A 17,500-nucleotide genomic window follows, 5' to 3' on the forward strand; every position below is an offset into this window, starting at 1 on the left:
AAAATGTTTTCTTTTTAAATTGTCAAAAATTTTTAAGAAAAAGCCAAAATGTTTTTAAAAAGTTGCCAAAAATTTAAATAAGCAAAATGTCCTCTTAAAAGAAAGTCACCAAAAATGTTTTTTTGACACAGTTCATTGGTCGTGTTATAAATGAGAGCTCTAATGGATGATTTTCGTGCGGTTCAGGTTCGGTGACGGGTACACCATCATCCTGCGGGTCGGGGGGCCCGACGGCGACCTGCTGCCCGTCATGAAGTTCATCGAGAGCGAGCTGAGCGGCAGCACGCTGAAGGAGAAACACCGAAACATGCTGCAGTACCAGCTGCCGTCCTCCCGCACCTCACTCACACACATCTTCTCCATCCTGGCCAAAAATAAAGAGACGCTGAGGATCGAGGACTACTCCGTCACCCAGACCACACTGGACCAGGTACACACACACACACACACACACACACACACACACACACACGCGCACACACACACTGGACCAGGTACACACACACACACAAATTACCTGAAATTTAGGAAAAAAAGACAAAAAATTAAAAAGGCAAACAAAACAAAACTAAAAACCCACAACCAAAAAAAAACAAAAATAATAAAATGAAAGAAAATAGAATATAAAAATAATTATTGCGTACGGATACGAGATGTTTCATAATTATTATAATAACAATAATAATAAGTGTAGTTTTCTGGACTTTTTCCCTGTTTTTATTATTATCTTCTTGTTTAATTGTCTCTCTGAAAACATTTTCAGAACATTTTATTTTACCTGTTTCTGGGAAATTTTCAGAACATTTCAGGCCAAGTTGCTCTTTGCCTTTTCAGTTGTGTTTTCTTTTAGTTGTAAAATCAAATTTTCGGAGGTTTCAGGTTTAAAATGGAGTTTGAGGCGTGTGAGTGCAGCTCAGACTGATGCTGATCCAGCTGTTAAAGGGTTAACCCTGACGGCGTTTGTTGTTCCAGGTGTTCGTGAACTTTGCGAAGGACCAGAGCGACGACTATCACTCCAAAGACAACTCGGTGAGACGGAGAGACGTCGCCATCGAGGTTCCCACGCTGAGCTGCAGCCCGGCGGCGGCCGAGGGTGGGGCCGCGCTGGGGGAGAGCGTCATGTGATCACGTGGTCACGTGATCGTGTTTTGGACTCATTTCCGCGGCAGAGAGGACGACGCCTCCGCACCTGCCGTGACATCACACAGTGGGCGGAGCCTCCTGCCACCTCATGCCAGTCAATGCAAATGACGCCGCCACCAGACCGAGCGTCAAAGAAACTTGAACGCGCAGACTTCCTGCGGAGGGTTTTCTTCTTCTCTGTGATCGATCGCTGCCTCCAGTCAACTCTTCCGGGTCTGTTTGTTTTTTTCTGAACCAACGATGAAGAATCCGAATCACTTCAGACGGCCGCGGGCTCGACTGCAACAATCAGATTTATAGAAAACGTTTGATTCCGTTTTTACCGCGTCCGTTTTATTTATACGTGTAGCTGCGACAGAGTAATTTCTTATTTTAGCGGTGACATCATAGTGTTTAACAGCCAATCAGAGTGCTTGATGCACAGAAGACAAAGTCTTCATTGATTTTATAGTTTTTTTAAGAAAAGATGTAAAAGCGAGCAGATTAGCCGTGTTTGGGCGTGAAGCGGTGAAATACCTCGTCAGCTGCTGACAGCACACTACAGTATTGATCAGCTGATCGATCGGCGCTCGGACCGACTGAAGGAGCCGAAACCTCCTCAGCAGCACTTTACCTGTTCACACGTCAGTTTGTCTTTGCACTGAACGCCATCTGTCTGCGATCACCGTGTGGTTTATTTAATGTGACAGAAAAGGCTGATGGGAAGAGGAACTGTTACCGACCCTGAACATCACAATAAAAAAGCGTAAAAACTCCACGTCTCTGCTGCGTTTTCTCTCCAACCTCATAAACTCAACACTTGCTTCTGCAGCGCGTCTCCTGGTGTCTGTCTCTTCAGTCTCATCGTTTAGTGTAATTAACCTCCACACCGCCGGTGTCCGAGGCTGGAGGTTACGTTTTTAGGTTGTCGGGTTGTTGAACATGATTTCTCAACAACTTGTGGAAATTTCTTCAAATTTAGCTCAAACAACCACTTAGACTCAACGATGAACTCATTCAATTTTTGTTGACGATCAGCCGGCAGCATCACAACTTTTTTTTTTTCATTCGCTTTTACAATTTCACTGCAAAAAAAAAAAAAAAAGCTGCAACAGTCCCCCAAAACTGATTATTATTATTACAGCTGCATTAATCTTTCATTTTAAAATTTTAAAATGCACGGTGTATTTTTTTTTATTTTAGCACAAACTCAGCTGTAAGTCTGATTTTAGATTTTTGCTGCCAGGAGCCCACATCACCAAAAAACCCAAAAACCCTGTGCAAATCACGAGCGATAATCAGCCAGTATATTATTATTAATCACTTATTAATAATAATAATAATAATTAAAAGGACTAATAGAGCCCTTTTCTATGTGCTCGTTGACGCTTTACATGAAATACAGAAAACACAGATTTTCTCAAATCTCACATTTTAGGACATTTCTTAGATTTTAGGACGTTTCGAGGATTTTAGGACATTAATCAGACTTTAGGACATTATTATTTTTCCCAGTGAACTCAGGTGTTCATCAGGTCAAACTCATTGTGGAAAATATTAAATATAAACAACAGAGAGGACAAATGTTCACGTCTCAGTTTATTATTTTTTCATCATTTATCATCAGAAAGTTAAAGTTTGTTAGTTAAATGTAAACCAAAGACAAGCCCCGCCCACCCACTCACAGGATTGGTCACTGCTGCCGTCAGTCAGTCACAGTCAGTCAGTCAGTCAGTCACAGTCAGTCAGTCAGTCACAGTCAGTCAGTCACAGTCAGTCAGTCACAGTCAGTCAGTCAGTCACAGTCAGTCACAGTCAGTCAGTCACAGTCAGTCAGTCACAGTCAGTCACAGTCAGTCAGTCACAGTCAGTCAGTCAGTCACAGTCAGTCAGTCACAGTCAGTCACAGTCAGTCACAGTCAGTCAGTCACAGTCAGTCACAGTCAGTCAGTCAGTCAGTCACAGTCAGTCAGTCACAGTTAGTCAGTCAGTCACAGTCAGTCACAGTCAGTCACAGTCAGTCAGTCACAGTCAGTCAGTCAGTCAGTCAGTCACAGTCAGTCAGTCACAGTCAGTCAGTCAGTCAGTCAGTCACAGTCAGTCAGTCACAGTCAGTCAGTCAGTCAGTCACAGTCAGTCAGTCAGTCAGTCACAGTCAGTCAGTCAGTCACAGTCAGTCAGTCGGTCAGTCACAGTCAGTCAGTCACAGTCAGTCAGTCAGTCACAGTCAGTCAGTCAGTCACAGTCAGTCAGTCGGTCAGTCACAGTCAGTCAGTCACAGTCACAGTCAGTCACAGTCAGTCAGTCGGTCAGTCACAGTCAGTCAGTCACAGTCACAGTCAGTCAGTCGGTCAGTCACAGTCAGTCAGTCAGTCACAGTCAGTCAGTCAGTCACAGTCAGTCAGTCGGTCAGTCACAGTCAGTCAGTCAGTCACAGTCGGTCAGTCACAGTCAGTCAGTCAGTCACAGTCAGTCAGTCAGTCAGTCAGTCTCGGTCAGTCACAGTCAGTCAGTCAGTCACAGTCAGTCAGTCGGTCAGTCACAGTCAGTCAGTCACAGTCAGTCAGTCAGTCACAGTCAGTCAGTCAGTCAGTCACAGTCAGTCAGTCAGTCAGTCACAGTCAGTCAGTCAGTCACAGTCAGTCAGTCGGTCAGTCACAGTCAGTCAGTCACAGTCAGTCAGTCAGTCACAGTCAGTCAGTCAGTCACAGTCAGTCAGTCGGTCAGTCACAGTCAGTCAGTCACAGTCACAGTCAGTCACAGTCAGTCAGTCGGTCAGTCACAGTCAGTCAGTCACAGTCACAGTCAGTCAGTCACAGTCAGTCAGTCAGTCACAGTCAGTCAGTCAGTCACAGTCAGTCAGTCGGTCAGTCACAGTCAGTCAGTCAGTCACAGTCGGTCAGTCACAGTCAGTCGGTCAGTCACAGTCAGTCAGTCAGTCAGTCACAGTCAGTCGGTCAGTCACAGTCAGTCAGTCGGTCGGTCAGGATCTTTAATATTGACACAAATATATCAAATTATGAACGTTTATCTTTGTTCATGTTTCTTCTGATGTTAAATGTTTACAGTTTATTTGTCTTCATGTCTCGGCTGTTAGAGCTCGGCTGTTAGAGCTCGGCGGTTTGAGCTCGGCTGTTAGAGCTCGGCTGTTAGAGCTCGGCGGTTTGAGCTCGGCTGTTAGAGCTCGGCTGTTAGAGCTCGGCTTTTAGAGCTCGGCTTTTAAAGCTCGGCTTTTAGAGCTCGGCAGTTTGAGCTCGGCTGTTAGAGCTCGGCGGTTAGAGCTCGGCTGTTAGAGCTCGGCTTTTAGAGCTCGGCTTTTAGAGCTCGGCGGTTTGAGCTCGGCGGTTTGAGCTCGGCTGTTAGAGCTCGGTGGTTAGAGCTCGGCTGTTAGAGCTCGGCTTTTAGAGCTCGGCTTTTAGAGCTCGGCGGTTTGAGCTCGGCGGTTTGAGCTCGGCTGTTAGAGCTTGGCAGTTTGAGCTCGGCAGTTTGAGCTCGGCTGTTAGAGCTCGGCGGTTTGAGCTCGGCAGTTTGAGCTCGGCGGTTTGAGCTTGGCTGTTAGAGCTCGGCAGTTTGAGCTCGGCGGTTTGAGCTTGGCTGTTAGAGCTCGGCGGTTTGAGCTCGGCTGTTAGAGCTTGGGTGCCACGATGATGCGATGGAGGAAATATGATGTATTGATTAACCCTGTAAAAGCCTCTGAGGGCTGAAGCGAGTGAGGAGGCGTTGGCTGTCTGTGGACGAATGTTTCAACACGTGTTTTTAAACTGAGAATAATCAGCAACTTTCACACTGTTTTATTTTGAAAGGCTCCTTCCTGTCTGGCTGATAAGAGGTCGACTTTGTTGATGTTGGCGAGTAAAACACGCGCACACACACACACACACACACACACACACTTTGTCTGACTGTCGAAGATCTGAAGGACGTTAAGTTTCAACGTGGATGTTTTGTCTCTGTTGCCGTGGAGACGCAGGTGTGAGGACAGGAAGTTACTTCATGGGAGAGAAGGTGCAGGGAAACATTAGCTGATTCACCTGAGAGTCCAGGTGGACGACGCTGTTTCTGACTGAGGGACAGAGACAGAGGGACAGGTCTGTTACCATGGCGACATTATTCTGTGTTAATGTATGTGAGGTCAGATGTCACATGATGTTCGGTGGGCGGGGTCTCACCTGCAGCGACCACTCTGGCGTCGGTGTGAGCTCTGTGTCGGAGTTCAGCTCGCTGGTCGGCGCTCTCGAACCACCAGAGGGCGTGAACTGAAGAGACACGACGCGACGCATCGGGACAACTTCAGGATTTTAGGACAACTCTCATATTTTCAGACATTTCTAGAATTTAAGGACGTTTTCTCGGATTTTATGCAGTTTTAATACATGGTTTTAGGACATCGTTACTCGTTATTACTCGTTACCTCTGTTCATCACGCCAAACTCGTTGTGGAAAGCTCCCACCAGCTTGCCGTACCCCGGTGCATCATGGGAGGTGACGGCAGCCTGGAAGGCGTCGCCCCAAACAGCCGGACCGCCGGGACGCATCTGATAGGACACCAGCTCGTACACACCTGAGGCACACCTGACGTCACTATTGTTTATTATTGATCCATGAGTGACACTGCGAGGGGGCGGGACTTACCACCCTCCTGCGGCGGCGTCTGCAGGTGACTCCAGGGAACCAGGTACGTGACCTCGTTGTCCTGAGACGTCAACATCGGTATCGCCATGGAGATGTACTCTGAGATCCAGGAGGGGTCCTGAGCCAGGGCTGCCCGAACACCTGCCCGCTGAGAATAACTGTCTGCAGGAGGAGGAGGAGGAGGAGGAGGGAGAGGAGCAGGGAGAGAGAGGAGGAGAGGAGCAGGGAGAGAGAGGAGGAGGAGGAGGAGGAGAGAGGAGGAGAGAGAGAGAGAGAGAGAGAGAGAGAGAGGAGGAGGAGGAGGGAGAGGAGCAGGGAGAGAGAGGAGGAGAGGAGCAGGGAGAGAGAGGATGAGAGAGAGGAGAGGAGGAGGAGGAGAGAGGAGGAGAGGAGCAGGGAGAGAGAGGAGGAGAGAGAGGAGAGGAGGAGGAGGAGGAGGAGAGAGAGAGGAGGAGGAGAGAGGAGGAGAGGAGCAGGGAGAGAGAGGATGAGAGAGAGGAGAGGAGGAGGAGGAGAGAGAGAGAGGAGGAGGAGAGAGGAGGAGAGGAGCAGGGAGAGAGAGGAGGAGGGAAAGAGAGGAGGAGGAGGGAGAGAGAGAGGAGGAGAGAGAGAGGAGAGGAGGAGGAGAGAGGAGGAGTGAGAGAGGAGGAGGAGGAGGAGGAGAGAGAGGAGGCGAGAGGAGGAGAGAGAGAGAGAGAGAAGAGGAGGAGGAGACAGAGGAGGAGAGAGACAGAGGAGGAGGAGAGAGAGGAGGAGAGGAGCAGGGAGAGAGAGGAGGAGAGGAGGAGGAGGGAAAGAGAGGAGGAGGAGGGAGAGAGAGAGGAGGGGAGAGAGGGAGGAGGAGAGAGAGGAGGAGAGAGAGAGGAGCGGGGAGACAGGAGGAGAGAGAGGAGGAGAGGAGCAGGGAGAGAGAGGAGGAGAGGAGGAGGAGGGAAAGAGAGGAGGAGGAGGGAGAGAGAGAGGAGGGGAGAGAGGGAGGAGGAGAGAGAGGAGGAGAGAGAGAGGAGCGGGGAGACAGGAGGAGAGAGAGGAGGAGAGGAGCAGGGAGAGAGAGGAGGAGAGAGAGAGGAGCGGGGAGACAGGAGGAGAGAGAGGAGGAGAGGAGCAGGGAGAGAGAGGAGACCACAAGACCTCAGCACAGCCCTCACACAATCTGGACCCACCAAATTATAGAGAAACAAAAAGAACATTACATTAATTATTGGACATCGACCACAAAAACGCAAAGCAAACTTCAGTGTTATTTGGCTCTAAATAGACAGTACACGGTGGCAGAATATCTGAGCACCGTGACTGATGAGAAACTGAGGAAGACTTTGACCGTGTACAGACTCAGTGACCACAGCTTGGCCATAGAGACGGGCAGACACAGGCAGACCTGGCTGCCCAGAGAGGACAGGTCGTGTGAGCTCTGTCCACGCAGACAAGTAGAGACGGAGACACACTTCCTGTTGCACTGCAGCAAGTACGAACACATCAGAGCCGACTTCCTCTCAAAAATAAAACATAAAGTCACTGACTTTGATTCTCTGCCTGATCAAACTAAAATGCAGCACATCCTTGGAGAGAACAGAGTCAGCAGCTTCGCAGCAGCAAAATATGTCAGGTTGTGCCACAGCCTGAGGGACAACCATCACAACACCCGACACACCTGTCTATATTCACAGTCCTCGTAACTCACAATCTACATTTTTCTTTATTCATTTTTTTTTTCTCTGTGTTGTACTTGTATATGTGTATATATATATATATATATATATATATATATATGATATGTATATGTATATGTGTGTATATATATATATATATATATATATGTGTGTGTGTGTGTGTGTGTGTGTGTGTGTGTATATATGGACAATATAATATGTGTGTGTATGTGTGTGTATATATGAGTGTATGTGTGTGTGTATATGTATATATATATAAACTTGTGTGTGTGTGTGTGTGTGTGTGTGTGTGTGTGTGTGTATGTATATGTATATGTATATATACTACTTTATTTGTAAATTTTAATGTCTTTGGCAATATTGTTAATCTACAGTCATGCCAATAAAGCTTACTGAGAGAGAGAGAGAGAGAGAGAGAGAGAGACAGAGAGAGAGGAGGAGAGAGAGGAGGAAGAAGAGGGAGAGAGAGTGGAGCGTGGAGAGAGGAGGAGGAGAGAGGAGAAGAGGAGCAGGGAGAGGGAGGAGGAGAGAGAGGAGGAGAGGAGCAGGGAGAGAGAGGAGGAGAGAGAGGAGGAGAGAGAGAGGAGGAGGAGGAGGAGGAGGAGGAGAGAGGTGAAGAGGAGCAGGGAGAGGGAGGAGGAGAGGAGGAGGGAGAGAGAGGAGGCGGGAGAGGAGGAGAGGAGCAGGGAGAGAGAGGAGGAGAGGAGCAGGGAGAGAGAGGAGGAGAGAGAGAGAGGAGGAGTGAGGAGGAGGAGAGAGGTGAAGAGGAGCAGGGAGAGGGAGGAGGAGAGGAGCAGGGAGAGAGAGGAGGCAAGAGAGGAGGAGAGGAGCAGGGAGAGAGAGAGAGAGAGAGAGGAGGAGTGAGGAGGAGGAGGAGGAGGAGAGAGGAGAAGAGGAGCAGGGAGAGGGAGGAGGAGAGAGAGGAGGAGCAGGGAGAGGGAGGAGGAGAGAGAGGAGGAGAGAGAGAGGAGCAGGGAGAGAGAGGGGGAGAGAGAGGAGGAGAGAGAGAGGAGCAGGGAGAGAGAGGGGGAGAGAGAGGAGGAGAGGAGGAGGACAGGAAGTCGGTGTCAGGTTTGAACCCTGGTGAAGAAGAAGCACCACAGAAGAAGAGCGCCGCCCTCACCATACTTCCATATATGGAAGACCTTGTTAAGGCCGCCGTACTCGACGCTCCAGTAGCCAATCAGCTGCGAGTGGGCGGTGCGCAGGTGTATCTTGTCATTGGTCAGTTTGAGGAAGGCGGCGTTCTGGTCCGGACGGATGCAGTAGGTCCGGAACTCATAGAAGGTTCTTTGTTCCTGCTGGGGACCAAAAGAGAGGCGCACACGGGGCTGCAGAGAGGAGCAGAGGATTTTACTTTATTCTACTTTATTTAGTTTCATCTTACTTTATTTGGTTTCATTTTACTTTATTTCATTTTACTTTATTCCATTTTACTTTATTTGGTTTCGTTTTACTTTATTTGGTTTGACTTTATTTCGTTTCGTTTTACTTTATTTGGTTTGACTTTATTTGGTTTGACTTTATTTGGTTTTGTTTGACTTTATTTGGTTTCATTTTACTTTATTTGGTTTGACTTTATTTGGTTTTGTTTGACTTTATTTGGTTTTGTTTGACTTTATTTGGTTTCGTTTGACTTTATTTGGTTTGACTTTATTTGGTTTGACTTTATTTGGTTTTGTTTGACTTTATTTGGTTTGACTTTATTTGGTTTGACTTTATTTGGTTTTGTTTTTTCGGTTTTCTTTACTGTTGTTTACTGTTTCCTGTCTGAGCTCGGGCAGCAGAGGGTTAAACATCAGAGTTCACACACGTGAACTCACCGTCTGTTAATTTAAAACCTGACCTTTGACCTGCTCACACAGGACAAAGGTCAACGCAGCAGGAGCAGGAGCAGGAGCAGGAGCAGGAGCAGGAGCAGGAGCAGGAGAGAGAGGAGGAGCAGAGAGAGAGAGAGAGAGAGGAGGAGCAGAGAGAGAGAGAGAGGAGGAGCAGAGAGAGAGAGAGAGAGGAGGAGCAGAGAGAGAGAGAGAGAGAGGAGGAGGAGAGAGAGAGAGAGAGGAGGAGCAGAGAGAGAGAGAGAGGAGGAGCAGAGAGAGAGAGAGAGAGAGGAGGAGCAGGAGAGAGAGAGAGGAGGAGCAGGAGAGAGAGAGAGAGAGGAGGAGCAGAGAGAGAGAGAGGGGGAGCAGAGAGAGAGAGAGGAGGAGCAGGAGAGAGAGGAGCAGAAGAGAGAGGAGGAGCAGAGAGGGAAAGAGAGGAGGGAAAGAGAGAGAGGAGGAGCAGAGAGAGAGAGGAGCAGGAGAGAGAGGAGGAGCAGAGAGAGAAAGAGAGGAGGAGGAAAGAGAGAGAGGAGGAGCAGAGAGAGAGAGGAGCAGGAGAGAGAGGAGGAGCAGAGAGAGAAAGAGAGGAGGAGGAAAGAGAGAGAGGAGGAGCAGGAGAGAGAGAGAGGAGGAGGAGAGAGAGGAGGAGGAGCAGGAGAGAGAGAGAGGGGGAGGAGGAGAGAGAGAGAGAGGAGGAGAGAGGAGGAGAAGGAGAGAGAGGAGGAGCAGAGAGAGAAAGAGAGGAGGAGGAAAGAGAGAGAGGAGGAGGAAAGAGAGAGAGGAGGAGCAGAGAGAGAGAGAGGAGGAGCAGGAGAGAGAGGAGGAGCAGAGAGAGAGAGAGGAGGAGAGAGAGAGAGAGGAGAGAGAGGAGGAGCAGGAGAGAGAGAGAGGAGGAGGAGCAGGAGAGAGACAGGAGGAGCAGAGAGAGAGAGAGAGGAGAGAGAGGAGGAGCAGGAGAGAGAGAGAGGGGAGGAGAGAGAGAGAGAGAGGAGGAGCAGAGAGAGAGAGAGGAGGAGAGAGAGAGAGAGGAGAGAGAGGAGAAGGAGAGAGAGAGAGAGGAGGAGCAGAGAGAGAGAGAGGAGGAGCAGAGAGAGAGAGAGAGGAGGAGGAGACAGGAGGAGCAGAGAGAGAGAGAGGGGAGGAGGAGAGAGAGAGAGGAGGAGCAGGAGAGAGAGGAGGAGCAGAGAGAGAGAGAGGAGGAGGAGGAGAGAGAGAGAGAGAGAGGAGGAGCAGGAGAGAGACAGGAGGAGCAGAGAGAGAGAGAGAGGAGGAGCAGAGAGAGAGAGAGGAGAGAGAGAGAGGAGGAGGAGCAGGAGAGAGACAGGAGGAGCAGAGAGAGAGAGAGAGGAGAGAGAGGAGGAGGAGGAGAGAGAGAGAGAGGAGGAGCAGGAGAGAGAGAGGAGGAGGAGAGAGAGAGAGAGGAGGAGAGAGAGAGAGAGAGGAGAGAGAGGAGGAGCAGGAGAGAGAGAGAGAGGAGGAGCAGGAGAGAGAGAGAGAGGAGGAGCAGGAGAGAGAGAGGAGGAGGAGAGAGAGAGAGAGAGAGAGGAGGAGCAGGAGAGAGAGAGAGAGAGGAGGAGAGAGAGAGAGAGAGAGAGGGGGAGAGAGAGAGAGAGAGAGGGAGAGAGAGAGAGAGGGAGCAGGAGAGAGAGAGAGAGGAGGAGCAGGAGAGAGAGAGGAGGAGCAGAGAGAGAGAGAGAGGAGGAGCAGAGAGAGAGAGAGGAGGAGAGAGAGAGAGAGAGGAGAGAGAGGGAGAGAGAGAGAGGAGGGGCAGGAGAGAGAGAGAGAGGAGGAGCAGGAGAGAGACAGGAGGAGCAGAGAGAGAGAGAGGAGGAGCAGGAGAGAGAGAGAGGAGGAGCAGGAGAGAGACAGGAGGAGCAGAGAGAGAGAGAGAGAGGAGGAGCAGGAGAGAGAGAGAGGAGGAGCAGGAGAGAGAGAGAGAGGAGGAGCAGGAGAGAGAGAGAGGAGGAGCAGAGAGAGAGAGGAGGAGAGAGAGAGAGAGAGAGGGGGAGAGAGAGAGAGAGAGAGAGAGAGAGGGGGAGAGAGAGAGAGAGGGAGGAGGAGGAGAGAGAGAAGGAGCAGGAGGAGAGAGAGAGAGGAGGAGGAGCAGGAGAGAGAGAGAGAGAGAGGGGGAGAGAGAGAGAGAGAGGAGGAGAGAGAGAGAGGGAGGAGGAGAGAGAGAGGAGGAGGAGGAGAGAGAGAAGGAGCAGGAGGAGAGAGAGAGAGGAGGAGGAGCAGGAGCAGGACCATATATATATGTATATATACTACTTTATTTGTAAATTTTAATGTCTTTGGCAATATTGTTAATCTACAGTCATGCCAATAAAGCTTACTGAATTGAGAGGAGGAGGAGCAGGAGGAGAGAGAGAAGGAGCAGGGGAGCAGGAAGAGGAGAGAGAGAGGGAGCAGGGGAGCAGGAGGAGGAGGAGCACGAGGAGCAAGAGCAGCAAGAGCAGGAGGAGGAGGAGAGAAGAGAGGAGGGGAGAGAGAGAGTGAGCAGTGAGCAGGAGGAGCAGAAGAGGAGGAGGAGAGAGAGAGGAGGAGAAGAAAGCAGGAGCGGGAGGATTAGGAGAGGAGGAGGAGCAGGAGGAGAAACTTGAGGTCTCGACCTTGTCTCTGAGCGCAGAGATCGTCTCTGCAGAGATTACACTTTAACTGGGAGAATCTGAGTCCGGTTTGGAGGATCGGACTGGTCTCTCTGGAGGATCCTGAAGACTCTCGGGCCTGTCCCGGTCTGCAGCACCGGAGTCCAGGACCGGGTTTCCGGGTTTCTGGGTTTCCAGGTTTCCAGGTTTCCAGGTTTTCTGGGTTTCCGGATTTCTAGGTTTAGTTTAAGTAAATTTCAGGAGGTTAAACTCACCTGAGCAGCAGCCGGTGCAGCGCGTGCGGCAGGTGAGAGCAGAGCAGCAGCTGCTCTCAGAGAGGAGCTCCTGAACCTCAACATGACGACACTACAGTGAGCACACCTGAGCGCGAGCACGGAGGAAGTTATCTGACAGACACAGATCCTCTGTCAACAAGAGCGCTCACTACAGAGGGGAAAACATCAACAGCGTTACCAGAGCAACTGTTTTAAAGAACCAAAACACAGAGCAATGCAAACATGAAATTTTGTTATGTTATGTTATGTTATGTTATGTTATGTTATGTTATGTTATGTTATGTTATGTTATGTTATGTTATGTTATGTTATGTTATGTTATGTAAATAATACATTTTTATTTTATTTAAGATTTATTTTTATGTAATACATTTATATGATAAATTTATATCTTTGATAAGGGCACTATATTATAAAATGACATATGTATATATATATATATATATATATAGTATTATTATTATTATTATTTTATCAGTAATGACTTCATATTTTTGTATGACAAAGATAAAAAGGAAATAATTATAAATAATGAATGACTTATGGAGAATGGGTGGGTTTAAATAAGCCTGAACTTCTTTGACTCCTTTTCTAATGTGTAAAACATCTCATCGTGTGTTTGACTTTGACTTCTCAAATATTGTTTTTGTAGTTCTGGATTCTGAATCTGCTGCAGAGTGAGACCTCTCGTCTGCGTCACCTTCTCTCAGACGGGAGACAGTTTGTGACGTCACAATGTTTTAATCTATTTATTTTTATTAACTGATCGTGTATTAACGTATTGCGTCATTTTGTATTTGAGACTTTGGTGTAGTTGTGAAAAAAATAAAATTAATATAAATATACATATCTTTTTTTAACGGAAGATAAACAAACGGCGAGGTTACGTCACATCCGTTCAGGAAGTTGTGTGTTCAGCGCACGGAGTGTGTGTGGCGCGTGTGTCGAGCTCCAAGGTGAGCGCGCGGTGTTCCAGGGGTGTTAAACATGTGGAAGGCGGTCCAGCTCGGAGTCCTCAGGGCCGCGAGGAGCGGACCGTGTCTGCCGGCCCGCCGGTTCCCCTCCGCGGGCTCCGGCTCAGAGGCCGCCGCCGCGCTCCGGATGAGCCGGCGGAGGAGCAGCAGAGCCGGCGGGCCGGAGCGCAGCTGCACGGTGGACCCGGAGCTGGAGGAGAAGTTCGTGTTTGTGGACTGTACAGGTGAGACAGAGACAGGTACAAGTCAGACAGGGACAGGTGAGACAGGGACAATCAGGACAGGTACCGGTGAGACAGAGACAGGGACAGGGACAGGGGCAGGCCAAATCGGACAGGGACAGGTCAGATGGGACAGGGACAGGTGAGATGGGACAGGGACAGTTGAGACAGGACAGGGCAGGTGAGACAGGACAGGGACAGGTGAGATGGGACAGGGACAGTTGAGACAGGTAAGGGACAGTTGAGACAGGACAGGGCAGGTGAGACAGGACAGGGACAGGTGAGATGGGACAGGGACAGGTGAGACAGGTGGCATGTCAAACAATTTTTAAAAATCGACGAGGTCCTTAATTTTTATTTTGGGGCAAATTGTTGTGTATATTTTATATTAACGGCACATTTTTGAGGCATTTTTTTTCTAAATGAGATGATTTTTTTGGTGATTTTTTTTTCTTCAAAATTTTCTGGCATTTTTAAAAAAAAATATTTTGAAAATTTGTGAGTTATTTTTTTTACGGCTGCACCTAACGATTATTTTTAAATTGATCTGACTATTATTTTTTTATTACTTGATTAATATAACAACAACTTTACTGGAAATAACATTTTAAAAAACACTGCAGCGCATTATTCCCCAACTAAAACCAGCTGCTAATCTGTGTTTGACAGTCTGATATAAAGTCTCTCCAAAATAAAACGAATGCGAGCTTGTTCCACTGGAGTCAAAGGTGTGGTGTAATCTACATTTAATAATCCAACAGGAGTAACAAAAGTTCCTCTTTGTTTCAGTAACAAACCTCAAATCTAACAGCACAACAAAACATCTGACAGTGAAATTGCTGCAGTTTGAATAACACTCAAACTTTTCTCTAACAGAAATAATTATAACTCGTCCGTTCTTTCGGCATCACAACAGTCCAGCCTGAACTGCCTTAAGGCGCACCGCTGCCTGCTGATGTGACTGCTGTGTTTTCATATTTATAAGCACGTTCCTCTCATTTATGAAGTTATACAAGCTCCTGCACAGCTGACAACCACATCCTGTCAATGTTTCAAAAATAAAATGCATTATGTCAGGAGCTGATGGCGGCTGTCCACAGAGACGCAGTCAGGGGGCTTTTGTTCTGAAAGGGAAGCATTCTGTGGCTGTTCTGCAGCTGACGCGCGGCTCAGACGCGCCTGACAGGTGCTGCTCAGGGGCGCAGCGTGCACCATTTAACCTGATACACGAGCGCCGAAACGCGAAACAACACGCTCGACGCTGCTCGACGTACTCACGCAATCGATTACGTCGACGCATCGCCCCAGCCCGAATTTATTATTTATTTTTTTTAACAAAATCTCCACAGATTGTGTCTTTAATTATTATTTTTTAATAAATCTTGGCATTTTTTTGTTAATTTTTTTGGGTGATTTGTATTTTGTCTTTAAAACGTTTGGGGTTGTTTTCTATTAAAAAATAGCTTTTTCTCTTCAAAGGAAAAAATAAATTGTTTGTGCAAAATAACTGAACACAACAGCAGTGACAGAAAGGATTAGTCTTCAACAGTAGGGGTCTGGTACGGTGGCCCTGAGGGTCAAAACACTTCAACATTTTAGAAAACAAAACAACATTTGGTTTCTTCTCTCCTGCTGAGTTCAGATCTGGAGGAGGACCATCAGGAGGAGAAAGACCTCCTCCATCAGCTCAGCCTCGCCTCCTCCTCCTCTGCTCCTCCTCCTGCTCCTCCTGCTCCTCAGAGACACCTGAGGTCTCTGGAGCGGCAGCTGCAGGCGTTGAGGGGCGTGGCCAGGCAGGAGGCGGAGCCTGACTCTCTCATCGAGTTCCACGATGTCGACTTCCCACTGGACGAGAGCGTCGTGGCGGCAAAGAAGAAAAAGAAGAAGTCGGCGGTTAAAGGTGAGCATAAAGTCTACGGCACGCCGGACGAGGACGAGCCGGTCAGCAACACCTGCTGCTCAGGCTGCGGCGCTGTCCTGCACTGCACCGCCGCCGCCGTCCCCGGGTACCTGCCCAGCGAGAAGTACAAGGCGCTGCTGCAGGAGGAGCGTCTGAGCGGCGCCACGTGTCAGCGCTGCCACCTGCTGACGCATCATCGCAAGGCGTTGAACCTCAGCATGACCGCCGACCAGTACCGCGCCGTGGTTCAGCGGCTCCGCCCCCTGAAGGCGCTGGTGCTGCTCATCGTTGACCTGCTGGACATCCCAGACTCCATCGTCCCTGACCTGCCCGAGCTAGTGGGCGCCAACAAGCACGTCGTCGTCCTTGGCAACAAAATCGACATGCTGCCCAGAGACTCGCCCAACTACCTGCAGCGAATCAAACGGCAGCTCTCTCAGTACTGCCAGGACGCCGGCTTCGGAGGTCAGGTGACCGACATCCACCTGATCAGCGCCAAGACCGGGTACGGCGTGGAGGGGCTGATCTCCGCCCTGCAGCGCTCCTGGAAGTACAAAGGCGACGTGTACCTGGTGGGCAGCGCCAACGCCGGCAAGTCCACGCTCTTCAACACGCTGCTCGTGTCCGACTACTGCAAGTCCAAGGCCTCCGACCTCATCCACAAGGCCACCATCTCCCCGTGGCCAGGTGAGCACGCCAGACTCCGCCCACCGCCCTATCTGTTTCATGTCTAAACTCGCAATGCATCATGGGAAAAATATAACTGCACACTGCAGAAAAACTGTGATACAGAGATACTCAACCCATAGCCTGCAGGACAAAACCCAGAAACGTCCTAAAATCTGAGAAATATTCTTAAACCCAGAAACGTTCGAAAATCCCCAAAATGTTCGAAAATCCCCAAAACATTCGAAAATCCTGAAAACATCCAAAAATCCTTGAAATGGTAGAAATCTCCCCTGTCCTCCCGTCAGTGTCCCTCTCTGATGTTTTGTTGGACTGTGATCAGCTGACTGTGTCTCTGCTCTGATTTTTGTCCTCGGGGACATTCAGGGACGACTCTGAACCTGCTCAAGTTTCCCATCATCAACCCGACTCCGTACAGGATGTTCAAACGACAGGAGCGCCTGGACGCCACGGCGAGACAGACGGAGAGCGAGCTGTCCCCGAACGAGCTGAAGAGACTGAGACACTTCAGCAGGCAGGGATACCTTGTGGGTAAGACAGGGGGACACAGGAGGGACGCAGGAGACGGGACATTTAATCTGAAACCTTCAGATGAATCTAAATCTCACCTGTCCTCCTGTCCTCTTGTCCACCTGTCCTTCTGGCCTCCTGTCTACCTGTCTGCCTGTCCTCCTGTTCTCTCTTCCTGTCCTCTTGTCTACCTGTGCTCCTGTCCTCCAGGTCGTGTTGGGAGGACGTTCCGGTCTGGTGCTCGGTACCGGAGCGATGAGATAGAGTTCGAACCCGACAGTTTGGCTTTTGGAGAAAATGACAATGGGGAGACGGTGACAGGTGAGGACACCGAGAGGGACATCTGATTGGACAAATGATCGGTGATGTCATGACCTGTCACAAAAAGGTAGCTGCTAATCATTGACGAATCCCAGACTGTCAGCAGCTAAACAACAAAAAGATACATTGAGATTTTTTTCATCTAAAAACAAAGTGGCATTGTGACAAAAACCGGACATTTAAAGGGTTAAATTTCTGAAAATTAATGAATATTTGATTGTTATGATTAGGACTGATGCTTTTTAGAAAAAAACCCAAAACTCAGTGAAAGTAGAAAATAATATTAATGTTTAATATTTTTAAAGCCTCATTTAATTTATTTTTTATTTTTGTACTTTGTTTAGAGTTTGATACAAATGAGGACATATTATTATTATTATTATTATTATTATTATTATTATTATTATTATTATTATTATTATTATTATTATTATTATTATCATTTATTCGTCAATATGTTGATGTTTCTGTCTTTGACCTCTGTGTGACCTCTCAGCTCCCATCAGGTCAGCTGACCAGTTCACCTTCAACGAGCTCAAAGATGCTCACTGGCTGTTCGACACTCCGGGAATCATCAAGAAACACGACGTGAGGATCTGAATTATTCACCATAAATATTTACGTTTATTCACTGTGACAACGTTCGTATGAAAGTACGCGCGGACCAATCGGCCGTCGGCCCTCTGTCTCTCAGATCCTCGGCCTGCTGACCGAACAGGAAGTGATGTCAGTGGTTCCCGCTCAGGCGCTGATCCTCGCACG

General features: G+C 48.6%; 3 protein-coding genes across 4 annotated transcripts in view; 2 read left to right on the plus strand and 1 right to left on the minus strand.

Annotated features, from left to right (window-relative positions):
• abca1b (ATP binding cassette subfamily A member 1b) overlaps nt 1–1,898 on the plus strand; it is a 58,003-nt gene extending 56,105 nt beyond the window's left edge. Inside the window, exons 48-49 of the mRNA XM_088080686.1 lie at nt 187–430; nt 973–1,898. Coding sequence (XP_087936812.1) covers nt 187–430; nt 973–1,125 — 397 coding nt within the window. The 3' untranslated portion in view covers nt 1,126–1,898. The remainder of the gene's footprint in view (nt 1–186; nt 431–972) is intronic.
• Nucleotides 1,899–2,708: 810 nt separating this feature from the next.
• On the minus strand, nt 2,709–12,269 carry nipsnap3a (nipsnap homolog 3A (C. elegans)). 2 transcript variants are annotated; one of them, XM_088080702.1, is made up of 6 exons: nt 12,105–12,269; nt 8,548–8,725; nt 5,755–5,916; nt 5,534–5,683; nt 5,292–5,378; nt 2,709–5,185 (listed from the first exon to the last, which is right to left on the minus strand). In XM_088080702.1, the coding sequence occupies exons 1-6, from the start codon at nt 12,186–12,188 to the stop codon at nt 5,109–5,111; spliced, it is 738 nt and encodes a 245-aa protein (XP_087936828.1). In that variant the 5' UTR covers nt 12,189–12,269; the 3' UTR covers nt 2,709–5,108. The 2 variants fall into 2 exon arrangements, with proteins under 2 accessions (XP_087936828.1, XP_087936827.1); XM_088080701.1 differs by having other exon boundaries at nt 8,548–8,755; nt 12,105–12,257.
• A 739-nt stretch (nt 12,270–13,008) lies between these two features.
• The window catches only part of noa1 (nitric oxide associated 1), an 18,013-nt gene continuing 13,521 nt past the window's right edge, over nt 13,009–17,500 (plus strand). Inside the window, 7 exon segments of the mRNA XM_088080695.1 lie at nt 13,009–13,323; nt 14,963–15,907; nt 16,274–16,438; nt 16,628–16,738; nt 17,235–17,326; nt 17,433–17,487; nt 17,490–17,500. The exon segment at nt 17,490–17,500 is cut by the window's right edge and continues 63 nt beyond it. Coding sequence (XP_087936821.1) covers nt 13,113–13,323; nt 14,963–15,907; nt 16,274–16,438; nt 16,628–16,738; nt 17,235–17,326; nt 17,433–17,487; nt 17,490–17,500 — 1,590 coding nt within the window. The 5' untranslated portion in view covers nt 13,009–13,112.

The sequence above is a fragment of the Plectropomus leopardus genome, chromosome 8, assembly GCF_026936395.1.
Source record: "Plectropomus leopardus strain MGB_pleo_1.0 chromosome 8, ASM2693639v1, whole genome shotgun sequence".
NCBI lineage: Eukaryota > Metazoa > Chordata > Actinopteri > Perciformes > Serranidae > Plectropomus > Plectropomus leopardus.

Excerpts from the sequence above, each read along its gene's own strand:
- nipsnap3a (XM_088080701.1), bottom strand. The coding sequence starts at position 12,188 with ATGTTGAGGTTCAGGAGCTCCTCTCTGAGAGCAGCTGCTGCTCTGCTC. Across the intron at positions 8,756-12,104 it reads CTGCACCGGCTGCTGCTCAG|CCCCGTGTGCGCCTCTCTTT; the intron begins GTGAGTTTAACC and ends TCCTCTCTGCAG. Across the intron at positions 5,684-5,754 it reads GACGCCGCCGCAGGAGGGTG|GTGTGTACGAGCTGGTGTCC; the intron begins GTAAGTCCCGCC and ends GGTGTGCCTCAG.